The sequence below is a fragment of the Oncorhynchus masou genome, chromosome 9 (genome assembly GCF_036934945.1).
Source record: "Oncorhynchus masou masou isolate Uvic2021 chromosome 9, UVic_Omas_1.1, whole genome shotgun sequence".
Taxonomy (NCBI): Eukaryota; Metazoa; Chordata; class Actinopteri; order Salmoniformes; family Salmonidae; genus Oncorhynchus; species Oncorhynchus masou.
Window position 1 is genome coordinate 42,637,165 of NC_088220.1, and position 23,141 is coordinate 42,660,305.

General features: G+C 46.3%; 1 protein-coding gene across 1 annotated transcript; it reads left to right on the top strand.

Annotated features, from left to right (window-relative positions):
* The first annotated feature begins 239 nt into the window (after nt 1–239).
* vimr2 (vimentin-related 2) lies at nt 240–21,856 on the top strand. Its single transcript, XM_064972853.1, has 10 exons — nt 240–396; nt 1,220–1,364; nt 1,806–1,955; nt 2,319–2,438; nt 6,614–6,709; nt 8,943–9,080; nt 10,526–10,663; nt 13,116–13,226; nt 13,781–13,905; nt 21,659–21,856. Exons 1-10 carry the CDS (start codon nt 281–283, stop codon nt 21,699–21,701), a joined length of 1,182 nt encoding a protein of 393 aa, XP_064828925.1. The 5' UTR covers nt 240–280; the 3' UTR covers nt 21,702–21,856.
* The last annotated feature ends 1,285 nt before the right edge of the window (nt 21,857–23,141 follow it).

Genomic DNA, 23,141 nt, shown 5'->3' on the forward strand with positions numbered 1-23,141 from the left:
ATTACAGCCCCCCCCCCCTTTTTTGGAAATCCAAAGAATCAGATAAACAATATGGTGACATCGTTGCTATGGCCGACTTGTCTGCTCCGTGTGAAATGGCCAGCTGTTGGTGTGAGCCCCTATAGTTAGTCCAGTCAGCGGGCCGTGAGAGATCCATCGCCTGGATGCAACATTCCCCTTCATCTCCATGTATAAAGTCCTCAAACTGGACTCCCTGTCATCCGTTTGCCATTATTTGTTACTGTAGCCCCAGCCTGCAGTACGTGTCCCAGTATCAGCCATGGCCATGCTGAGAGTGTCGTCCTACCGCCGGCAGTTTGAGGAGCAGTGGAGTCGGAATGGACGGTCAGGCGGAGGCTGTGGAGGGCAGTACCGCTCCTCAGCGGTCAAGGCCAGGTCAGTGTGTGGTTTCTTGGTAGCCCCCTCACCTCTTCATGGCTTAGAGGGCCTGGGGCCTGTTTAGTAGGGGGGTGGGGAAGCATTTAGAAACTGAGTGAAATGTGGAGGTACTACCTAAACTCAAGGATTTATGTTTTCTGTCACAAAATGTTTCGCTACGGTAAGCTCTATCAAACATGACTCAACATGCGTATGGAGTACTGGAAAGGGCTTTATGGAGAACACCCTGTGCACTGAGGATGGTTTACTACGGTGTACCACAGGCCGGCAAGCCTAGTGTCCTTTCTTCTTGGGGGACTGCTTAAATTAAAACTAGAATGTGTCTGACAACATCTGTGGGACCAGGCAGCAACATCCTAGGGACCAGATGTTTGTTTCCTTTCACTCCTTAAGTATTTCTAAATATTTATTTAATTGAATTGCAAGCACATGTGTGGTAGCTTTGCATGGTTTTCATATGCAGTATTGAATGTCCCCCAGTTGGCTATTGTGTGTTTTGTGTTAGTTACACACGTTGGTTACATTAGTTGTCTGTCCCAAGGGAAAAGTTTGAAGGGTGTTGACAAATGCCTTTTTTAAAACTTCCATCAGATAATGATGATATATTCCCCTCGGTTGTGTTAATTTACACAGATCTAATTTGGGTGGGGCAGCAATGCTATGCATTAAAGACTTTTTAAGGATTTCTATCTTTGATTTTCTATGTACATGCACAAAACTGATGTTGATACTTTTGTGAAATGTATTGTGCTAGTGTGTCTCTCTCTCTCCAGGGCTTTATACAAACTCAGGCATCTCATAAGCTGTGTGTCTCCCACAGGGGTGCGGCTGCTGAGGAGTGTACGTGTGTCCAGCTGGACTTTGTGGCTGCCAAGATGCTCAATAAGGAGAGTCTGGTCCGATTCGCTAAAGACCGCAGCATCATTGCCGCCCTAAATGATCGCTTTGTCGCCCTCATCAACATGGTGAGCCCTGGATGGATTCAACCCTTGAAACATTATTCTAAGGTTCTATAAGGTTATATAAACTTGACACCTAAGGGTCACAATGAACACTAACTTGAGCACTGTGCACGATTTTAGATTGACCAACAAATACAGTAGAACCAATGGGATAGTCCCAAAAGTTCAAAGGTATTTCTTATGCATGTGACCCAAGTCTATTCTACACAGATGCTCCAAGGAAGCAACCCCCAAAAATTCTGGTAACCTTCCCCAAATTCCTAGATTTTCAGAAATCACACTTGGAATATTCCCGCAATCAAGAAAGGAATAAGCAGGAATTCTAATAGTCAAACTGGGATTTCTGGAAAAACTGGGAATTATGGGAAAATGACCAGAATTTTGCAACTCTTAACATTCATGTACATTCCTATACCATTTGTACATGCTGTGTGCGCCCTATAGGCACGCTGCTTTGAGGAGGACAATGAGTCTCTGGAGGCCCAGATCTGTGAGCTGGAGGAGAGGATGACCGGCCAACAGACCACCACCACTACCATAGCTGTCCCAGAATACAGCCTGGACGCCGTGATGGAGAGACTGCGCAAGGAGAGGGTACATATTAACAACGCAGCAGAATGGAGGCATTCATGTCACACGAATGCTTGGAGAAAAGGAACCTGTTGTCTAATGGTGGCTGGTTCCCGTGACAGATAAGTAGTGTGTGTGTGTGCGAATGAATGTGAGTGTGTATGTGTCAGCGTGAGGGTCTATGTACAGCCACTGTGCAGATGGAAAGAGGGGATACCTAGTCAGTTGTACAACTGAATGCATTCAACTTAAATGTGTCTTCCGCATTTAACCCAACCCCTCTGAATCAGAGAGGCACGCGGGCGGCCAAATTGACAGGTAGCCATTGTCACAGACCATTACCATTACTTACCAATGCCAGACTGATAAGTCATTGTGTGTGTCCAGGACCAGAGCCTGTTTGATGTGGAGGAGCTGAGGAGAGAGCTGGAGTGTCTGCAGGAGCAGTATGAGGAGACCGTTCAGCAGAGGACCCTCGTCCAACTGGAACAGGAAGACGTTGGCCTGGTAATTTCCTCGCTTCCTGTGCCATTTTGGTGTCACTGTTTAGTAATTGTGTTGAACTGGTGTCTTCGTTGGTCTTTTATTCTCTGACAATAAGTAGACTTTGCGTGTGTGCGTGCTTGCTACTGTCAATTTAGAACCTGTACATAGACCTAACTTTTGGTAGCTCAACTTTTATACCCAATTTGCCCAGTTTGTTCATTCCTCAAAATGAAAGATTGCAAATAGGCAAGGAAGGGTGGAAAGCAGCCTGAATTATCTAAATAGTCAAAGGCGGCCAAAATCTCTTTAGGAGCACTAATAAACTGACTGTACTAATGTATAACTACCACTAGACGGCACTATTGCCATGATTTGCCAACACTGTTTTATTCTCTACTCTTCAAAAAAACGAATTTCATAAGCTGTGTGGCTCAGCATAGCCCTGCTGCTCCTCTGTATCTCTACCCACAGGGTGTTGATTAATTATCAGTCCTACAGTCTGGGCCGGTGGCCACAACACAACCACAAAACAACAGTCCTAACAAAATCGACTATCCCATTCCCTCACTGCCTACCACACCACACATGTCCCTGCCGTCACAGCCCATCTCCCCACTGCCAGCCCAGATGTGGGAGAGGCCGTTGACGTGTCTTCTTATTGAGTCATTCAGTCTTTAATTTCTCCTAAACAGATGCAATACGGACTGTAATGTAGTCGGTGCAGTAATGCTGCTGGCTGGCTCAGCTTCTGGCTCCGATTGGAAAGCAGCTGGAGCGTGGAGAGAGCTTAGGGTGGCAAACAAACCGACAGAAACAGGCAGGGAGAGGAGAGATTGTATGTGATTGTGAACCGGTGTTGGAAGCAGCTCCACGAGAGGAGGCTGCAGTCTTTCTCAGTAGGCAAGCAGACAGACTTTGGAAGAGGCTTAAAACAAGGCATGGCTGGGTATTTAAAATCCAGCCTTGCCATTAGCTATTGATTTAAGCCTGTTTGTATTTTGTGGTAAAGCTGCCCACATCTTGGACAACCTCCATGGTCTGTCTGTCCGTCTCTCTGGCAGCCAATTCTCGGAGTGTTCTTTTGAGCTTTTATCTGGGGCTGAGGATTATAGTGTTTAAAAGGTTCAGCAGGCTCCCACCAAGGCTTCCCACAGTGGAAGAAGGCTGGAGGAGCTGGCTGGTTCTCATCCAAATCCAAAGCAGGAGACTGTGCTATAAAGCACAGCTAGCCTGACGCGATGGATGGGGAACAAGAGAAGAGAAGGGTGATCTAGTGGGGATTTCTTTGGTCTTTACAGCCCATAGACTGTGAGTGCATGACTCTCCAATTTACGGCCTTGTGTTTGCCCAGAGATAACAGTAACAGACCGCTTTCCTTACGTGTGACGTCCATCAGGGACCCATGTGTTCAGGCAGCCACAGCAGGAAGGTTCCACCGTTGGACCCTACCCGTTTTGCATTCAGATACAAATGCTAGCACCAGGAGTAATTGAATTCATCACCAATTAATAAGGCACTTAAAAAGGGCTGGATAAACCCTGCCGCTGAATGGAATCGAGGACAAAGGCATTTTTAGCTAATTAGCCCCTCTTCCTCTGCATTGCGTTGTCTAGCTACCTGCTGGTTGAGGAAATAGTATGTCATGGTACTTTTGTTCTGAATTTCAAATAGACCCCTAGCCCCTACCTCCTCCCTACCCCTTACCGCCCCCTGCCCCTGCCCATTACCCTCCTCCCTACCACCCCTGCCCCTTACCCTACCCCTTACCACCCCTCGCCCCTTACCCTCCTCCCAACCCCTTACCACCCCTAGCCCTTACCTACCCCTTACCACGCCTAGCCCCTTACCCCCCTCCCTACCCCTTACCACTCCTAGCCCCCTGCCCCTTACCCTCCTCCCTACCACCCCTAACCCCTACCCCTTACCCCCTCCCTACCCTTTACCACGCCTAGCCCCTTACCCTCCTCCCTACCCCTTACCCCCTCCCTACCCCTTACCCCCTCCCTACCCCTTACCCCCTCCCTACCCCTTACCACCCCTTACCACCCCTAGCCCCCTGCCCCTTACCCCCTCCCTACCCCTTGCCCCCTCCCTAGCCCTTGCCCCCTCCCTAGCCCCCTCCCTAGCCCTTGCCCCCTCCCTAGCCCTTGCCCCCTCCCTACCCCTTGCTCCCTCCCTACCCCTTGCCCCCTCCCTACCCCTTATCCTCTCCCTACCCCTTACCCCCTCCCTACCCTTTTCCCCCTCCCTACCCTTTGCCCCCTCCCTACCTCTTACCACCCCTAGCCCTTACCACCCCTAGCCCCCTGCCCCTTACCCTCCCCCCTACCACCCCTAACCCCTACCCCTTACCCCCTCCCTACCCTTTACCACGCCTAGCCCCTTACCCTCCTCCCTACCCCTTACCCCCTCCCTACCCCTTACCACCCCTTACCACCCCTAGCCCCCTGCCCCTTACCCTCCTCCCTACCCCTTGCCCCCTCCCTAGCCCTTGCCCCCTCCCTAGCCCTTGCCCCCTCCCTAGCCCTTGCCCCCTCCCTAGCCCTTGCCCCCTCCCTAGCCCTTGCCCCCTCCCTAGCCCTTGCCCCCTCCCTAGCCCTTGCCCCCTCCCTAGCCCTTGCCCCCTCCCTACCCCTTATCCTCTCCCTACCCCTTACCCTCCTCCCTACCCTTTTCCCCCTCCCTACCCTTTGCCCCCTCCCTACCTCTTACCACCCCTAGCCCTTACCACCCCTAGCCCCCTGCCCCTTACCCTCCTCCCTACCCCTTGCCCCCTCCCTAGCCCTTGCCCCCTCCCTAGCCCTTGCCCCCTCCCTAGCCCTTGCCCCCTCCCTAGCCCCCTCCCTAGCCCTTGCCCCCTCCCTAGCCCTTGCCCTTGCCCCCTCCCTAGCCCTTGCCCCCTCCCTAGCCCTTGCCCCCTCCCTAGCCCTTGCCCCCTCCCTAGCCCTTGCCCCCTCCCTAGCCCTTGCCCCCTCCCTAGCCCTTGCCCCCTCCCTACCCCTTATCCTCTCCCTACCCCTTACCCCCTCCCAACCATTTTCCCCCTCCCTACCCTTTGCCCCCTCTCTACCTCTTACCACCCCTAGCCCTTACCACCCCTAGCCCCCTCCCCCTTACCCTCCTCCTTACCCCCTCCCTACCCCTTACCCCACCTAGCCCTTGCCCCCTCCCTACCCCTTACCCTCCCTACCGCTTACCCCCTCCCTACCCCTTACCACCCCTAGCCCTTACCTGCCCCTTACCACCCCTAGCCCCCTGCCCCTTACCCTCCTCCATACCCCTTACCCCCTCCCTTTCCCTTAACCCCTCCCTTACCCCCCTCCCAATAAAAGGCCACTCTAAAATGTGAAGTTTTGTCACACAACACAATGCCACAATGCCACATTCACCTGCGTGATCGTCTTGAGACCAGCCACCCGGACAGCTGATGAAAATGTGGGTTTGCATAACCAAAGAATTTCTGCGCAAACTGTCAGTAACCGTCTCAGGGAGCTAATCTGTGTGCTCGTCGTCCTTACCAGGGTCTTGACCTGATTGCAGTTCGACGTCGTAACTGGTTTGCTGATGTCAACATTGAACAGTGTGCACCATGATGGCGGAGGGGTTATGGTATGGGCAGGCATAAGCTACGGACAACAAACACAATTGCATTTTATCGATGGCAATTTGAATGCACAGAGAGACCGTGATGAGATCCTGAGCCCCACTGTCGTGCCATTCATCCGCCGCCATCATCTTATGTTTCAGCATGACAATGCAAGGCTCCATGTCACAAGGATCTGTACACAATTCCTGGACTTTCTTGTTATGAACTGTAACTCAGTAAAATATTTGAAATTGTTGCATGTTGCGTTTTATGTTGTTCAGTGTAGACATTAAAGGATTGGATTGGTGCAAGCCAGTGATTCTCAATTATTGTTCTAGGGACCCAAAGGGGTAGACATTTTAGTTTTTGCCCGAGCACCTGATTCAACTAAAGGCTTAATGCGGAGTTGATTAGTTGAATCAAGCGTCTTAGTGCGGGGGCAAAAACAAACAGGTGCACCCCTTTGGGCCCCCAGCACCCGGTTTGGGAAACACTGGTGTAAGCAATCTTGTGAAAATGACATCTAGTCTATCAAAATACAAGCGGGAGCTTTCAACATACGAGTGCTTTCGGTTTTCTATTGACCTGGCTGTCTGCTACCCCTTTGTAGGAAGTGGATGTAGTGACCACAGACTGTCTGGCCCTGAGGGAGCAGGTGAACATCTATGAGGAACAACTGGCTCACATGGAGGCACAGCATGAGACGGTAAGAGAGAACGGACATATCCTAGATATGGCTGGATGGCAAACATTGATTATCCCACAGTATTAGTACACAAATTAGGAAAAGTATACTACTCAATGGCTCTCTGAGTCATTACTTACATGTGTGACTGGGTTTGAACCCATATTTCATGCATGCCAATACTCTGGCAAGGTTTGCTGAATCACCACCTTTACACAAGCAGCAAGCTTTTCTGTTTAGCTAAAGCCACTAAAAGTCCAGACAAGGGCAGGTGTTGGAGAGATTCCCATTAGGGTTTGCCGGGGGGCAACACGGGTTCAGATGACCCCGGCCACCTTGTTGACCAGGTTTTTACCATGAACAGTAGTTATTTTACGAGGAACAATTGTGGTACTGAGACAGGATTAGAGCAAAGCAGGGTAGAGCCAGAATAAGCCTTGCCAAGGATAGATCTCACAGGTGATATGACCAGTTGTTGAAGGAAATTTCTAACATGTGAAGTTCACAAGAGCATATCAAGTAATGGCTTTAATTTCTGGTCAAACAGAGGGAAAGGGGGGGAAAACATCTGCAAACAAAAAGTCTTAAAGGGTATTAGAAATACATCAAAACACAAGTTGAGGTAAAGATCTCTACCAACTAATATCAACACTTATATTTTGTTTTGGAGAAATTATTTTCCTTTCCTGTTATTTTAATAAATATCGCCTTGTGCCTTGTAATTTTACCTTTATTTAACCAGGCAAGTTAGTTAAGAACACATTCTTATTTTCAATGACGGCCTGGGAACAGTGGGTTCAGGGGCAGAATGACAGATTTGTACCTTGTCAGCTCGGGGGTTTGAACTCGCAACATTCCGGTTACTAGTCCAACGCTCTAACCACTAGGCTAAACATAATTGACCTGTGTTTTCTATATATTTCCACACTATATAATTTGTTTTACATTTTGTGTCACAAACACCGGATAGGTGCAGTGAAATGTATTGTTGGAGGTTGGAATAATACTGTGAAATCGTGAAAATAATAATGCCCTTTTAGTGTTTGAAAAGACCACTGGAAATGTCTGTTTTAGCTTGCCCGGTGACATCACCAGGTGGTAAATGAGTTTATAGACCAATCATTTTATTTATTTTTCATTTTACCAGGTAAGTTGACTGAACACATTCTCATTTACAGCACAAATTGGAGAATAGTTACAGGGGAGAGGAGGAGGGATGAATGAGCCAATTGGAAGCTGGGGATGATTAGGGGGTCATGATGGTATGAGGGCCAGATTGGGAATTTAGCCAGGACACCGGGGTTAACACCCCTACTCTTACCATAAATGCCATGGGACCTTTAGTGACCACAGAAAGGCACTCGTTTATCGTCCCACCCGAAAGACGGCACCCCACACAGGGCAATGTCAGAAGCATACCACCCTGCATCCCACTGATGGCTTGCTTCTGAAGCTAAGCAGGGTTGGTCCTGGTTGGTCCCTGCAAGGGAGACCAGATGCTGCTGGAAGTGGTGTTGGAGGGCCAGTAGTAGGCTCCCTTTCCTCTGGTCTAAGAAAAATATTCCAATGCCCCAGGGCAGTGATTGGGACATTACCCTGTGTTGGGTGTAGTCTTTCGGATGGAACGTTAAATGGGTGTCCTGACTCTCTGTGGTCACTAAAGATCCCATGACACTTATCGTAAGAGTAGGGGTGTTAATGCAATATCAGAGGGAGAGGGTCAGAGGGAGACAGCATAATAGAAGATAGGCGAGGCCGAGGCGGTATAGGAGAGGCCGAGGCAGAGAGAAAAGAGCCTGGGAGCAGTGAGAGAGGGAGAAAGCGAGGCAGTTTCATCACTCATTTTTTTTTTCTCTTCTGTGAAGCCCGGCCACTCGGCTGGCCGGCTACGTTTAACACACTCCCTCAGGGACATGCTCGATAACTCCCTGCACTGAATAACTCACAGCACCAGCTCAATACCAAATGAAAACAGAAGTCCCCCTTTGTTTTATTAACTGCTATTATTATCAGGCATTTCCAAACACCTATTCTCCTGATGAATCAGCCGCCTTACTCATATCGAGGAAAAATTAGATGAGGGTCAAGCTGCTTGGGTATTTCTCCAGCACTTCATTCTGCTATGATAGATGCATGGAGGTTAATAATGGAGTTTTAGGAATTGTGACCTGAAGACGTACACGGTGGGGGCTTAATGTTGTTATCTACTTACTTAATGGTGTGTGTGTGTGTGTGTGTGTGTGTGTGTCTGCAGACGGTTCAGAACATGGTGGCCCATGTAGAGGGTCCAGCTGCAGCAGGGAGAGGTGTCCTGGAGTTCTGCAACCCTGACATCAAGTCAGCCCTCATAGATATTAAGGAGAACTACAGCCAGCTGGCTGAGACCATCCAGGTACAGAGTCTGGAGCATACACACAATGTGCATGTCACAAAAACAGAACACACACACCCAATGTAACTGTAATGTAACTCCTGACAGTGCACTCACCGGCTACACACCACTCCTCCTTTCTTCCCCAAACCTTCTGGCTAAATCTGAGCCTTCTCACATCGCAGAGGGACGTGCCCGCTTGTTTTCTTTTCCTCTTGACATAACACTAGAGGCGAACCTTAGAATCGGAGGTGCTGCCGCACACCATTACAGACCCACTTTGTCCCTCTGTGTCTTGCGTTGGTGTGTCTATGCTGGTGTGTTTTACAGAAAGAGAGTTTTTGTGAGTGTGTTACAAGCTAGAGGTGCTCTGCTGGGGTCAACCTTGCTCTCCAGGGGGGTCTGACCCACCATAGGGTCCCGGGTCTGGGATGTCTGCCCCCCCAGGCGAGGTCACATTTGTAATCAGACCCCTGGGCTCCTTCCCAGGCCCCTAGGCGGTGTGTGTGAGTGCATGTGTATGTGAAAAGGCTTTGGGCTAAATTTCCAGCCAGGTTACCAGTGATTAAAGTCAATAGTTGATGTCCATTTGTCTGTGGACGTCAAAAGATGACATGGAAACCGGCCACTATGGGCAACCGTGAGCGCTGTTACCGCCAAGTAGGTTTTGGTTTTGCGAGGCCGTGGTGGACGGGGATGGTGGATGGGCGTGAGCATCTACCTCTGATTCCCCAAGGTTGCAAGTTTGAATCCAGCGATAGAAACTTTAAGATTTTGAACTTAATGCCTAAACTTAACCCTAACCTTTAACATTAAAAGTTAATTCCTAAACGGAGCCCGAACCTTAAACATTAGAAGTTAATTCCTAAACTTAACCTTACACACTTTGAAATTTGACATTTGCAACTACTTCGAAATTTGACATTTGCAAAGCATGGATGAACTTTTAATTCGGATGTGAGACTGTAAGAACTAGTTGAAATTGACCACAGTTCTTAGTATCTCTAACCCAGACACTTACACTCTCCTTCCCACTTCATCCTCCCCTCCTCCTTCCCTCGTTCATTGCCAGCTGGACAGCTAGCGGTCTGGGCCTGGCCTCCATTAGTGTCTCACAAGGTGCAATTGTCTCCATCCCCAAATGATTGCCATAGGGATTGAAGTGTGATTGTGATTTCTGGCTGACTCTGACACACCTGTGAGCCCTTGTTGCCACTCGTTTGCTGTCTAAGTTGTTCTTCTTCACCATTCCCTTTATGGGGGAAAGGTTAACACTTAACTGGAAGTGTATCTACATAAGAACTTCATTGCACATGAATAACACACGCATACTGCATTTCTAAACAACGACCGTACGACTGAAATATCTACTTGTGGTTATTGTACTTGTGGCTACCCCCCTGGAAAGTAATTTAAGGGAAACTCTGTCATCTAGTGTCATGCAGTGAACTATGTTATGTTTTCAGTGTGAGTGCAGGGAAACTGGTGCGGTTGTTGCTGGTGCTGTTGTTGCCATTGGAGCTGGAAAGGAGCTGACGGTGGCCAGACCTGCGGGGGTCACAGGCGTTGGCCAGATAACGGACGTCAGCGAACTGAAGAAACTGGTGAGGAACCGTTATCTCTCTCTCTGGTATTCAACTACTTTTTCTCAGACAATCACTACCTGCTGATTTTGACTGTTTCTCAAGTTTCTTTCTCTCCCGTAAACTTTCCTTCCAGTAAATTCACAGTTCTCAGACATCTCCTCAGAAAAGCCAGCCCCACCATGAGTTCAGCATCAAACATCAGCCACGAAATCAAGAGGAATTGTCGAAAATGTATGGCTTCTTCTCACAGACAGTAAAGTTTAGGGAGAGAAAGGCAGTTCACTCCTCAGGAGTTCTCAATGAGTGACTTCTCTAGCGTTTTTTTCTCTCTCTCTCATATTATTAGACAGACTTTTCACAGTACTCTCTCCTTGTTCATCATCAACTTCTTAACTTCACACATTCCTCCTCTGTGTCTCCAGAGACTCCAACCCCAAACTGAACAATGGAAATAGAACATCATATATCACCCATCCCCGTCTCCTACAGAAAAAGAAACACACAACAGAGAGGCTTTATTGATAAAATGGTAGAATGTCTCAGTACAGTCTTTCAAGAATTAGTCTCCAACCACCCCAAAACTCAATGATTCAAAGTTTACAGTATTCAAGGAAATGCTGGAACCTCCCATTGCAGTTCATCTATCATTCAAGAATCCACACTTAATAGAATCAGTCAATGACTTAAATCGACAGTAACTGGCTTAACTGCTCGCTCCACCGTAATCATCAGTGGTCGGACCACAGCCGACACCTCTCCATTTCCACAACAAACATGGTGGTTTGATTCCCATTACAGAGGTTGTGGTTTTTAAATAAACAGGCCCCCTCTGTAACCGCAGTCGCACTCTCATAGCACCGTCTCCTCTTCCCTTAATGTGCAGCACGCGAGCCCTCGCTCTGCCTAGCCTGGGCCTAGTCTGATGGACACGTCCCTGCCTGTCTTTCTCCCCTCCCTTAATCTATCTCTCACCGGCCGTGATGGATGTCCCAGTTCTGGTTTCTCACTGAGACACAACTTGGCCAAACAAACAACCTTGCAGTGAAATCAGGCTCAGCTTAGAAGTGTGTATAATAGAGTAGTACATGCATTGATGGGGATGACACACACCCAACCCCCCTGCCCACACACAGGGCATCCGACCAGGGGAGGGAGAGAGAGAGACCTAGTTGACTGGGGCCGTCTGCCAGATGGCTCCATATGTAGTTCACTACTTTTGACCAGATGACAAAAGTAATGCACTATATAGAGAATCGAGTGCCATTTAGGACGTATCCTCATCCGTCTCTGACAGCTAATTGTTTAACTTCTCTGGACAAAAAATATAAACGCAACATGCAACAATTTCAAAGATTTTACTGAGTTACAGTTCACATGAGGAAATCGGTCAATTGAAATAAATGCATTAAGGCCCTAGTCTATGGATTTCACATGACTGGAAATACAGATATGCAATCTGTTGGTCATAGATACCTTTCACGGTATTTCTGTGCGTTCAAATTGCCTTCGATAAAATGCAATTGTATTTGTTGTCTGTAGCTTAAGCCTGCCAATACCATAACCCCATTGCCACCATGGGGCACTCTGTTCACAACGTTGTCATCAGCCAACATGACGCCATACACGTGGTCTGCAAATTCTCTAAAATGTTAGAGGTGGCTTATGGTAGAGAAATCAACATTACATTCTCTGGCAACAGCTCTAGTGGACATTCCTGCAATCAGCATACCAATTGCACGCTCCCTCAACACTTTAGACATCTGTGGTATTGTGTTGTGTGACAAAAACTGCACATTTTAGAGTGGTCTTTTATTGTCACCAGCACAAGTTGCACCTGTGTAATGATCATGATGTTTATTCAGCTTCGTGATATGCCACACCTGTCAGGTGGATGGATTATCTTTGCGAAGGGACACACATACCTTAAAAGCAGCGGCTACAAAGTACTTAACAAAAAAACCTGTCTCTCAGCAAAAACCAACACGACATACTAATCATCTCCCTCAGCAACAATCACAGAACGTAGAGCTGATGGTTATCTGAGAAACAACCAACACATGATATAACCTTCAGCTCTCTTCTGAGTAACAGAACACTGGCTTATATAGCTGGAAGAAGGAGTCTAGTGGGATACAGCTGTATCCTGACGAGGGGGCGGGGTCAGCTCTCCAATGTTCGATGTGCCCGACCAATCAGCTGCTTGGGGGGAATTTCAGGAAGCCATCCTGAAACACACACATACAAACAAAAACCAGGGAACCTAACAGTTGGATTCATATTTTTGTTCAGTGTACTTACAATCACACCTGGCTCCCTGCTGTATGTGTGTGTGTTAGTAAGAGAGTATACAGTTAGAGGTTTCAATGTGCTGTTTAGAATGACATTGGCAGAGATTAAGTCACGCATCTCATGTTTCCTCTGACCATGTACCTGAATTTCTGTGTTTTTGCGTTTATACCTGTGTGTATAGATTGCAGAGCTTGAAAAGGAGCTTGCAGAGCTGGAGAAGTGTGGTGAGGAACTGGAAGATGAGATTGAGATGAAGAGAGAAGCATATGTGGAGGAGATCTTTGAGCTGGAGGTAAGAGGTACAGACCACACCGAGTTTAAACTGACCCCAGTACAGTACCCCACCATCTCTGCTCCAAGTAGACACGGCCCCTAATCACAGATCTATGAACAGTTAACCCTTCCCTCAATCCGAACCAAAGATCTAGAAACTGTTTTTCCCACCCTCAAACCTAATCATAGATCTAGGATAGGATAACATTTTCCTACACTCAATCCTAATCACAGATCTAGGAACAGTTTACCCTACCTTCAATCCTAAGGGTAGAAAGTTAAATATCAGACCATAGACCAGCTGTTAGGGTCAACCTCTACCTCCACCCATCCCATAAACCCAATGGCTCTATTCCAATAACTTCTACATCCACCAATCCCATAAACCCAATGGCTCTATTCCAATAACTTCTCCCTCCACCCATCCCATAAACCCAATGGCTCTGTTCCAATAACCACACTAGCATACCACTTAGAATGTGTCCAATACATAGATACATGGCTTAATACTAAGTGGTAGTATGCTTGTGCGGCTATTAGAACGTGGCCCATTATCTCTCTGTTTCTCCTCAGTGTCGTCTTGAGGAGATGCGGAGACAGCAGAATGAACTGCAGGTCCAGATGACGGAACAATGTGATGACTACGAGGAGCTGCTGGGTCAGAAGATGGCCCGGGAAATCGAGATCGCTGCCTACAGGTGGGCCTTGTCAAATCAAATTGTATTTGTCACATGCGCAACAACCTTACCGTGAAATGCTTACTTGCAAGCCCTTAACCAACAATGCAGTTCAAGAAATAGTGTTAATGCAGTGGCGTGCCGTGGTTCTGGGGCCTGGGCCTTCAGTGAAGTCCTACACAGTCCCACCCGAATTAATCCACCTCTTATTAACATCATTATGATGCCATGGCTCTAGACACTATACATTTAGACAGAAACGCAGTATAAAACCAGGCGTTGTGTCACCTTGAAATTGACATTTTTATTCATAGAATTGCAGGGGAAGAGTACAATACCTTTTCATTGTGCAGCTCCCGTTGCCCTGCACGCTTGTTCGTTGAGCTGTTGATCCACTCGGGTGTCCCCAAAAGTTTTCAAAAGCACCATTGCTTGTAAGTGCCCAGCCGTGTCTCATTGCTGCCTTGGTTAGACAACTCAAGTTTGCAAAGCCAGTGTGGCTCCAAACACCAAATCTATCACTTGCAAATAATAGGCATTCCCAGCAGTACAGTTTGCAGTGCTTCTCGGAGCCTGTGAGCCATTGATAGCATTCGTAGTTGGAACTTTGAAAGTGGCGAACGAACCCCTTTCCCACCTGTGACAGGCTTTGTAGGGTCGGCATCGGGTGACCTCTCCTGACTGTCTAACTTTTCTTGAAAAGTTTGTCTTGAGAATGGCGTTATAATTATATCCTCGACCAAATCGATATCTTCTCCTCCTTCCGCCATTGTGGGTTAAAAAAACAGCTTAGTAGTACGCAAATTAATTAGTTTATCAAATTCAGTTTCCTAGTTCTGAGGTTTGCATAGACCTGCCCATATAGGACCTGACTCTCAATACAATATTGGTAATCCAATCAAAAGACATGCACGCACTACGCCTGCTAGCTGGCTCCTGTGTAACACTGGAGCCAGCCAGCAGGCGTACAATAGCCAACTCTAAAGCTGATTGGTTGACACTAAATTTTAATTTGCATTCACTTTAAGCTACAAGCGCCCGCACTGTTGATTCTGAAGGCCTGAGGGCAGATTTTAGACCCCTGGCAACACATGATGGCTGAATATGATTGGATAAAAGATCTAACATAAAGACCAGCCCTCCAACTCTTACTATAACTCTTACTCTGGGGAATAATTTAATACATATTTGTGGGAAAATATATATATATAAAAAATTATATTCTGATGATGTTTAGGCCAGCAGAGAAAGGCCTTGCTGGCCCTGACGGCCCACCACTGAGTTAATGAAATAATTAATAAGTAAACTAAACTAATATAATGTATATAGATCGATAGAAGTAACACAAGAGAACTACATAACAATAACGAGGCTATAATAAGGGCGTACCGGTACCGAGTAAATGTACGGGGCTACAGTTAAGTCGAGGAAATTTGTAATGTGACTATGCGTAGATAATAAACAGCGAGTAGCAGCAGTGTAAAAACAAAGGGGGGGGGAGAGTGTAAATAGTCCGGGCGGCCATTTGATACATTTTTCAGCAGTCTTATGGCTTGGGGTAGAAGCTGTTATGGAACCTTTTGGTTCTAGACTTGGCGCTCCGGTACAACTTGCCATGCGGTAGCAGAGAGAACGGTCTATGACTTGGGTGACTGGAATCTTTGACATTTTTGGGGCCTTCCTCTGACATCGCCTAGTATATATGTCCTGGATGTCCGGAAGCTCTGGGCCGTACACATAAGCGCCTTACGGGTCAGATACTGAGTAGTTGCCATACCAGGTTGTGATGCAACCGGTCAGGATGCAGCTGTAGAACTTTTTGAGGATCTGGAGACCTATGCCAAATCTTTTCAGTCTTCCGAGGGGGAAAAGGTTTTGTTGTGCCCTCTTCACAACTGTCTTGGTGTGTTTGGACCATGATAGTTCGTTGGTGATGTGGACACCAAGGAACTTGAAACTCTCGACCCGCTCCATTTCAGCCCTGTCGATGTTAATGGAGACCTGTTCGGCCCTTCTTTTCCTGTAGTCCATGATCATCTCCTTTGTCTTACTCACATTGAAGGAGAGGTTGTTGTCCTGGCGCCACACTACCAGGTCTCTGACCTCCTCCCTATAGACTGTCTCATCGCTGTCGGTAATCAGGCCTACCACTGCTGTGTCGTCAGCAAACTTAATGTTGGTGTTGGAGTCGTGCTTGGCCATGTAGTCGTGGTTGAACAGGGAGTACAGGAGGGGACTGAGCATGCAGCGCTGAGGGGCCCCAGTGTGCTGTTGCTTACCCTTACAGGAAGTCCAGGATCCTGACAGGAAGTCCAGGATCCAGTTGCAGAGTGAGGTGTTTAGTCTCAGGTTCCTTAGCTTAGTGATGAGATTTGTGGGCACTATGGTGTTGAATTCTGAGCTGTAGTCAATGCATTCTCACATAGGTGTTCCTTTTGTTTAGGTGGGAAAGGGCAGTGTGGAGTGTTATTAAAAATTGTGTCATCTGTGGATCTGTTAGGGTGGTATGTGAATTGGAGTGGGTCTAGGTTTTCCGGCATGATGATGATGTGAGCCATAACCTTTCAAAGCACTTCATGGCTACCGATATGAGTGCTACGGGGCGGTAATCATTTAGACAGGTTACCTTCGCTTTTTTGGGCACAGGGACTATGGTGGTCTGTTTGAAACATGTAGGTATTACAGACTCGGTCAGGAAGAAGTTGAAAATGTCAGTGAAGACACATGCCAGTTGGTCCGCGCATGCTTTGAGTTCACGTCCTAGTAATCCATCTGGCCCCACGGCTTTGTGAATATTGACCTGTTGAAAGGTCTTGCTCATGGAGAGTGTGATCACACAATCGTCCCAAACAGCTGGTCATGCATGCTTCAGTGTTGCTTGCCTCGAAGCGCATATAAAAGCATTTAGCTCTTCTGGTAGGCTTTCGTCACTGATTAGCTTGCGGCTGAGTTTCCCATTTGTAGTCTGTTAAATATTTTTCAAACTTAGTCCTGTATTGATACTTTGCCTGTTTGATAGTTCATCTGAGGGCATAGCGGGATTTCTTATAAGCGTCCAGATTAGTGTCTTGCTCCTTGAAAGCGGCAGCTCTAGCCTTTAGCGCGGTGTGGCTTCTGGTTCGGAAATGTACGTACGGTCACTGGGGACGACGTCGTCGATGCACTTATTGATGAAGCTAGTGAATGAGGTGTTACACTCCTCAATTCCATTGGATGAATTCTGGAACATATTCCAGTCTATGCTAGGAAAACAGTCCTGTAGCATGAATCTGTGTCATCGGACCACTTCCGTATTGAGCAAGTCACTGGTACTTTCTGCTTTAGTTTTTATTTGTAAGTAGGAATCAAGAGGATAGAATTATTGGCAGATTTGCCAAATGGATGGCGAGGGAGAGCTTTCCTCTGGTTTCTCCACATTTGACATGCTGGTAGAAATAAGGTAAAACAGATTTAAGTTTGCCTGCATTAAAGTCCCCGGCCACTAGGAGTACCGCTTCTGGATGTGCATTTTCCAGAAGCTTATGCTTATGGCCTTGTACAATGAGCCTTGTACAGCTCATTGAGTGCGGTCTTAGTGCCAGCATCGGTTTGTGGTGGTAAATAGACGGCTACAAATAGTATAAATGAGAAATCTCTTGGTAGATAGTGTGGTCTACAGTTTGTCATGAGGTATTATACCTCAGGCGAGCAATACCTCGACACTTCTTTAATATTAGACATCGCGCACCATCAGTTACTGACAAATAGACACACCCCCAACCCTTGTCTTACCAGATGTAGCTGCTCTGTCCTGCTGATGCACGGAGAAGCCAACCAGCTCTATATTATCCGTGTTGTCGATCGGCCACGCCTAGGTGAAACATAAGATATTACAGTTTTTAATGTTCGTTGGTAGGGTAGTCTTAATCATAGATCGTCTAGCTAATTTTCGAATGATTCCACGTTGGCCAATAATATAGAGGGAAGTGGTGGTTTACTTACTCATTGGCGAATTCTTACAAGGCACTCCTCCCCCCTTTTCTCTGTCCTCACGCTGATGACGGGAATTTGTGCCTTGTGAAGGGTTTGCTTTGTCAAGACATCGGAATCTTTAAATAAAAAATGTTTTTCCAGTTCAGGGTGAATAATCGCTGTTCTGATGTCCAGAAACTATTTTCGGTCATAAGAGACGGTAGCAACATTATGTACAATATGAGTTACAAAAATGGCACAGTTGGTCAGGAGCCCGTAAAATGGCAACCATCCCCTCCAGCGCCATACTCGAGACATTGATACATTTCACCCAAATGCCCCTATGCATAACAATGGATAACCTACAGGGCTTATGGTTTATGTAGTAGTGAAAAAGACTGCACAGCAGTGTTAACTCTTGGAACTACCCAGCCCGGATCCGGGAGAATTATCATCAACTGACACTAATTAGCATAACGCAATGGACAGAAATTACTAGAAAATATTCATATTCATGAAATCACAAGTGAAATATAGTGAAACACAGTTTAGCCTTTTGTTAATCACCCTGTCATCTCAGATTTTGAAATTATGCTTTACAGCCAAAGCAAGACAAGCATTTGTGTAAGTTTATCGATAGCCTAGCATAGCATTATGTCCAGTTAGCAGCAAGAAGCTTGATCACGAAAATCAGAAAAGCAATCAAATTAACCGTTTACCTTTGATCTTCGGATGTTTTCACTGACGAGACTCCCAGTTAGACAGCAAATGTTGATTTTGTTCCATAAAGATTATTTTTATAGCCGAAATACCTCCGTTTGTTCTTCACGTTTGGTTGACAAATCCACCGGAAACTGCGGTCACGACAATGCCGAAAAATATTCCAAATTAGATCCATAATACCAACAAAAACATGGCAAACCATTTTTATAATCAATCCTCAAGGTGTTTTTCAAATATTTATTCGATAATATATCAACCGGGTCAGTTGGCTTCTTAGTAGGAGCGGGAGAAACAATTGCCGCATTTGTCTATTATGCACATATCACTCTGAGAGCCACCAGCTGACCGCTCACGCTCATTTTTTCAAAATAAAAGCCTGAAACTATGTCTTGTGACACTAGACACATTAGGGAAGCCATAGAAAAAAGAATCTGGTTTATCCCTTTCACTGCTCAATAGGGATGTATAAGAACGCAGAGGTTTCTAAATAAGAGTCACTTCCTGATTGGATTTTTCTCAGGCTTTCGCCTGCAATATCAGTTCTGGTATACTCACAGACAATATTTTTTACAGTTTTGGAAACTTTAGAGTGTTTTCTATCCTAAGCTGTCAATTATATGCATATTCTACTATCTGGTCCTGAAAAATAGCCCGTTTACTTTGGGAACATTCTTTTTCCAAAAATGAAAATAGTGCCCCCTAGTTTCAAAAGGTTATTAACTAATGATTGTTCAAACATGATTGGTCACAGACAACAGCACAAAGGGTAAGAAGGTAGAGGAGACAATGCATCACACAAAGCAGCCACAGCTGTCAGTAAGTGTCCATGATTGAGTCTTTGAATGAAGAAATTGAGATTAAACTGTCCAGTTTGAGTGTTTGTTGCAGCTCGTTCCAGTCGCTAGCTGCAGTGAACTGAAAAGAGGAGTGACCCAGGGATGTGTGTGCTTTTGGGACCTTTATCAGAATGTTACTGACAGAACGGGTGTTGTATGTGGAGGATGAGGGCTGCAGTAGATATCTCAGATAGGGGGAGTGAGGCCTAAGAGGGTTTTATAAATAAGCATCAACCAGTGGGTCTTGCGACATGTATACAGAGATTACCAGTTTACAGAAGAGTATAGAGTGCAGTGATGTGTCCTATAAGGAGCATTGGTGTCAAATCGGATGGCTGAATGGTAAAGAACATCTAGCTGCTTGAGAGCACCCTTATCTGCTGATCTATAAATGACATCTCTGTAATCTAGCATCGGTAGGATGGTCATCTGAATCAGGGTTAGTTTGGCAGCTGGGGTGAAAGAGGAGCGATTACGATAGAGGACACCAAATTTAACTTTAGCCTGCAGCTTTTGATATGTGCTGAGAGAAGGACAGTGCACCGTCTAGCCATACTCCCAAGTACTTGTATGACGTGACTACCTCAAGCTCTAAACCCTCAGAGGTATTAATCACACTTGTGGGGAGAGGGGCATTCTTCTAAACAAACCACATGACCTTTGTTTTGGAGGTGTCCAGAACAAGGCAGAGAAAGCTTGTTGGACACTAAAAAAGCTTTCTTGTAGGGCGTTTAAAACAAAATCCGGGGAGGGGCCGGCTGAGTAGAAGACTGTATCATCTGCATATAAATGGATGAGAGAGCTTCCTACTGCCTGAGCTATGTTGTTGATGTAAATTGAGAAGAGTGTACAGAGGCCTCTGTCGTATTACAATGACGTCTTCAGATGACGCGATATTTTCGATTCTGTTCACAATATTTGTGTAGCCCTACACTGTGAACATGTAGTATGTGTGACATGTCACCTGGGCAACTCCATATCCATATTAAGACATTCATGAGAACAAAGGCCTGACATTCAAGGTTAACTGGGGTCACAGGAAACGGACCCTACGACAGACCCAGAAAACATGATGCAGTTTCCTGTCCGGTGTGCCTATTGAAGACGTTTTTTGTGTTTCTGTCATGCCTCCCTCCTGTTGTGTCTGTCTGTCTGTGCGCTCAACCATCTGCCATCCTGGTATGTAGAGTGATGCACTTTGCCCTTGCCGACCCCCCTACATTTGGACTCCCCTTCCTTACGCATCCCCCCCCCCCCCATACATCCTTGTGGCTCAGGAAGAGGCAGCCTCAAACAATTCCTCATTAGAATGGACAGGGAGTGGGGGGGACCTCACAATGTCAGGACCGTGGGCTGGGTCTCTGCAAAGCCACTTTATCCACCAGCCTGTTAATGTCAGCAGCCCCGCAACCCACCATAGCATCTTTTAAACACTCTGGTTCCTGAACACATAGACTCAAGACTCGCGCACACATTTACATACAAACACACACATTTTGTCAAGACACAGAACAGGCAAGACGGTCTGGGTGCGACATTGCTTAACCTTTTTAAGCATCTTGTTAACAGGGCTGTTTTGTCATCTGTGATTTAAAAGCATGAATAAGAAATGGAAAAAAAGCTTCTCTCCACACCTTGGAAATGTGTCTGCAGAAGAGAGCCTTATGACATGAGTCTCGCCTGTAAAATGTACACTGACCCATTTGGACCAGATGCTCGCCGCTGTTGTAGCTCCCCAGTGACGGAGTCTTAATGTTGACAATTCACTTGCTTGCAGTGTTACGTGTGTAACTCGGACTGTGAGCAGGGCCTATAGGGCTCTGGTCAAAAGTAGTGCACTATAGGGAATAAGGTGCCATTTGGGACACAAACAATGTCTTAGTGGTAGACGACACAACAAGAACAAGCAGAGGTTTAAACAGATATTGAGATTACCCCTAGCCCTGATATGGTGGCTATAATGAATGTAATAGGAAAAATAGGCACAACTGATGGAATTCATCTGATCTAATTCACATCTTATCTAAACAATCTGGTTGAAATCAATAATATGAAAAAGCAATATCTGTAACTCCGATAGGTATGCTTTCATAGTGGCTTATTGAGAAGTAAATAAAACAATGTTTCTATGGAGGCTAGCCATGTTGGGTCTAAGTCCTCCTTGCTGAAGTGGAATAACTCGTGTGTGTGTGTGTGTGTGTTATCAGCAGAACTTCTTACAGTTTTCCTTTTCCTCTCTTCCCTTTCCTCTCTTCTATTCCCAGAGGTTTGGTGGAAGAGGAGGATGAGAGGCTTTGCTACCTATGAGAGGAACCGATGCAGACCAGACCAACCAACCTGCTTTCGGCGATGGATATCCTCCCATACAGATTTCATGCGTTGCCAAAACACAACAGACATTAGAGATCACATGAAGCTAACCGCCACACAACCATTTGAGCAGATGTAAAAGTATCATGACAGATTAACGAGGTCTGGAGGGCGTGCCAGGGCCATTGATAACAGGTCACTGGCAGGTGACCCCTGTCCTATAAGAAAGATGAAGTTGTCTAACATTGGGGTGGAGGGGGATGGGACTGGATAGAGTGTGTATTCAGTGTCTGTGAAATTCCCCTCAGTGGTCTCTATCTGTTGTGGCTACAGTCTCTGGAGCTAACTCACTGATATGACACACACACACACACACACACACACACCATTAAACGCTCTTAACCACTGACCTCTCCACTCTTCACAGCCAATGGACAGCTCTTATATCCAATAAGATAGCCTTAACCGATCATGGCAGGTCACCATTCATTTGTTTTACAGTCATGCATTAATGTGGGTTTTTACACAGAAATGACAGTCAAGTCAGTTACACTGTTCATGTATACTTGCGAACTGGTATATTAGCTTTGCAAATGGTTGTTGAAGTTGACATTCTGCAGCTCCCATACAGCTGGCCAGCAGATAGCTTGTGTGCTGTTCCTGACTGATTTGCTCATTCTCTGCCCATGACACCTGGAGGAACTTAGTCAAGTTAAAACCATAACATTAAAAATAAAAACATTTTGCTTGACATCACCTTCTTGTTCTTTTCACTCTCCACTTAAGTGCCTTACCTCACAATCATAACTGTACCATTTAACAGAGGATGAGTTATACCGTGTGATCCCTGCCCCATTTGTCTTCATGCTTAACCTCACATGTGAACGTTCTCAGCTGTATAACGGTATCGGAGGCTTGTTTGTTCAGCCATAAAGATGAACAATACTGCTAATAATGGCTCAGATAAGATTTGCTACAGCCGGTGATCTCCTGGTGAATTGAAACGCATCCGCACACACACACTAGGAGAAGGCTGCAAGCGGTCAGGGGGACTTGTTTAATTGTGTGGACATGAAACATGGTGAGCAGTGGAGGAAGCAGACCGGTGGGTCTGTGGGGCCTTTATTTTCTCAGGGCTGCAGCACTCAATCATGTTCTCTGCCTCCGAGGACTGGACCCACAAAAGACATATCCCACCCAGGCCCCTGCCAACCCCCTCTTTTAAAAAAAATGTATTTTATTTCACCTTTATTTAACCAGGTAGGCCAGTTGAGAACAAGTTCTCATTTACAACGGCGACCTGGACAAGATAAAGCAAAGCAGTGCAACACAAACAACAACAGAGTTACTCATGGAATAAACAAACGTACAGTCAATTACACAATCGCAAAATCTGTATACAGTGTGTGCAAATGAAGTATGGAGGTAAGGCAATAA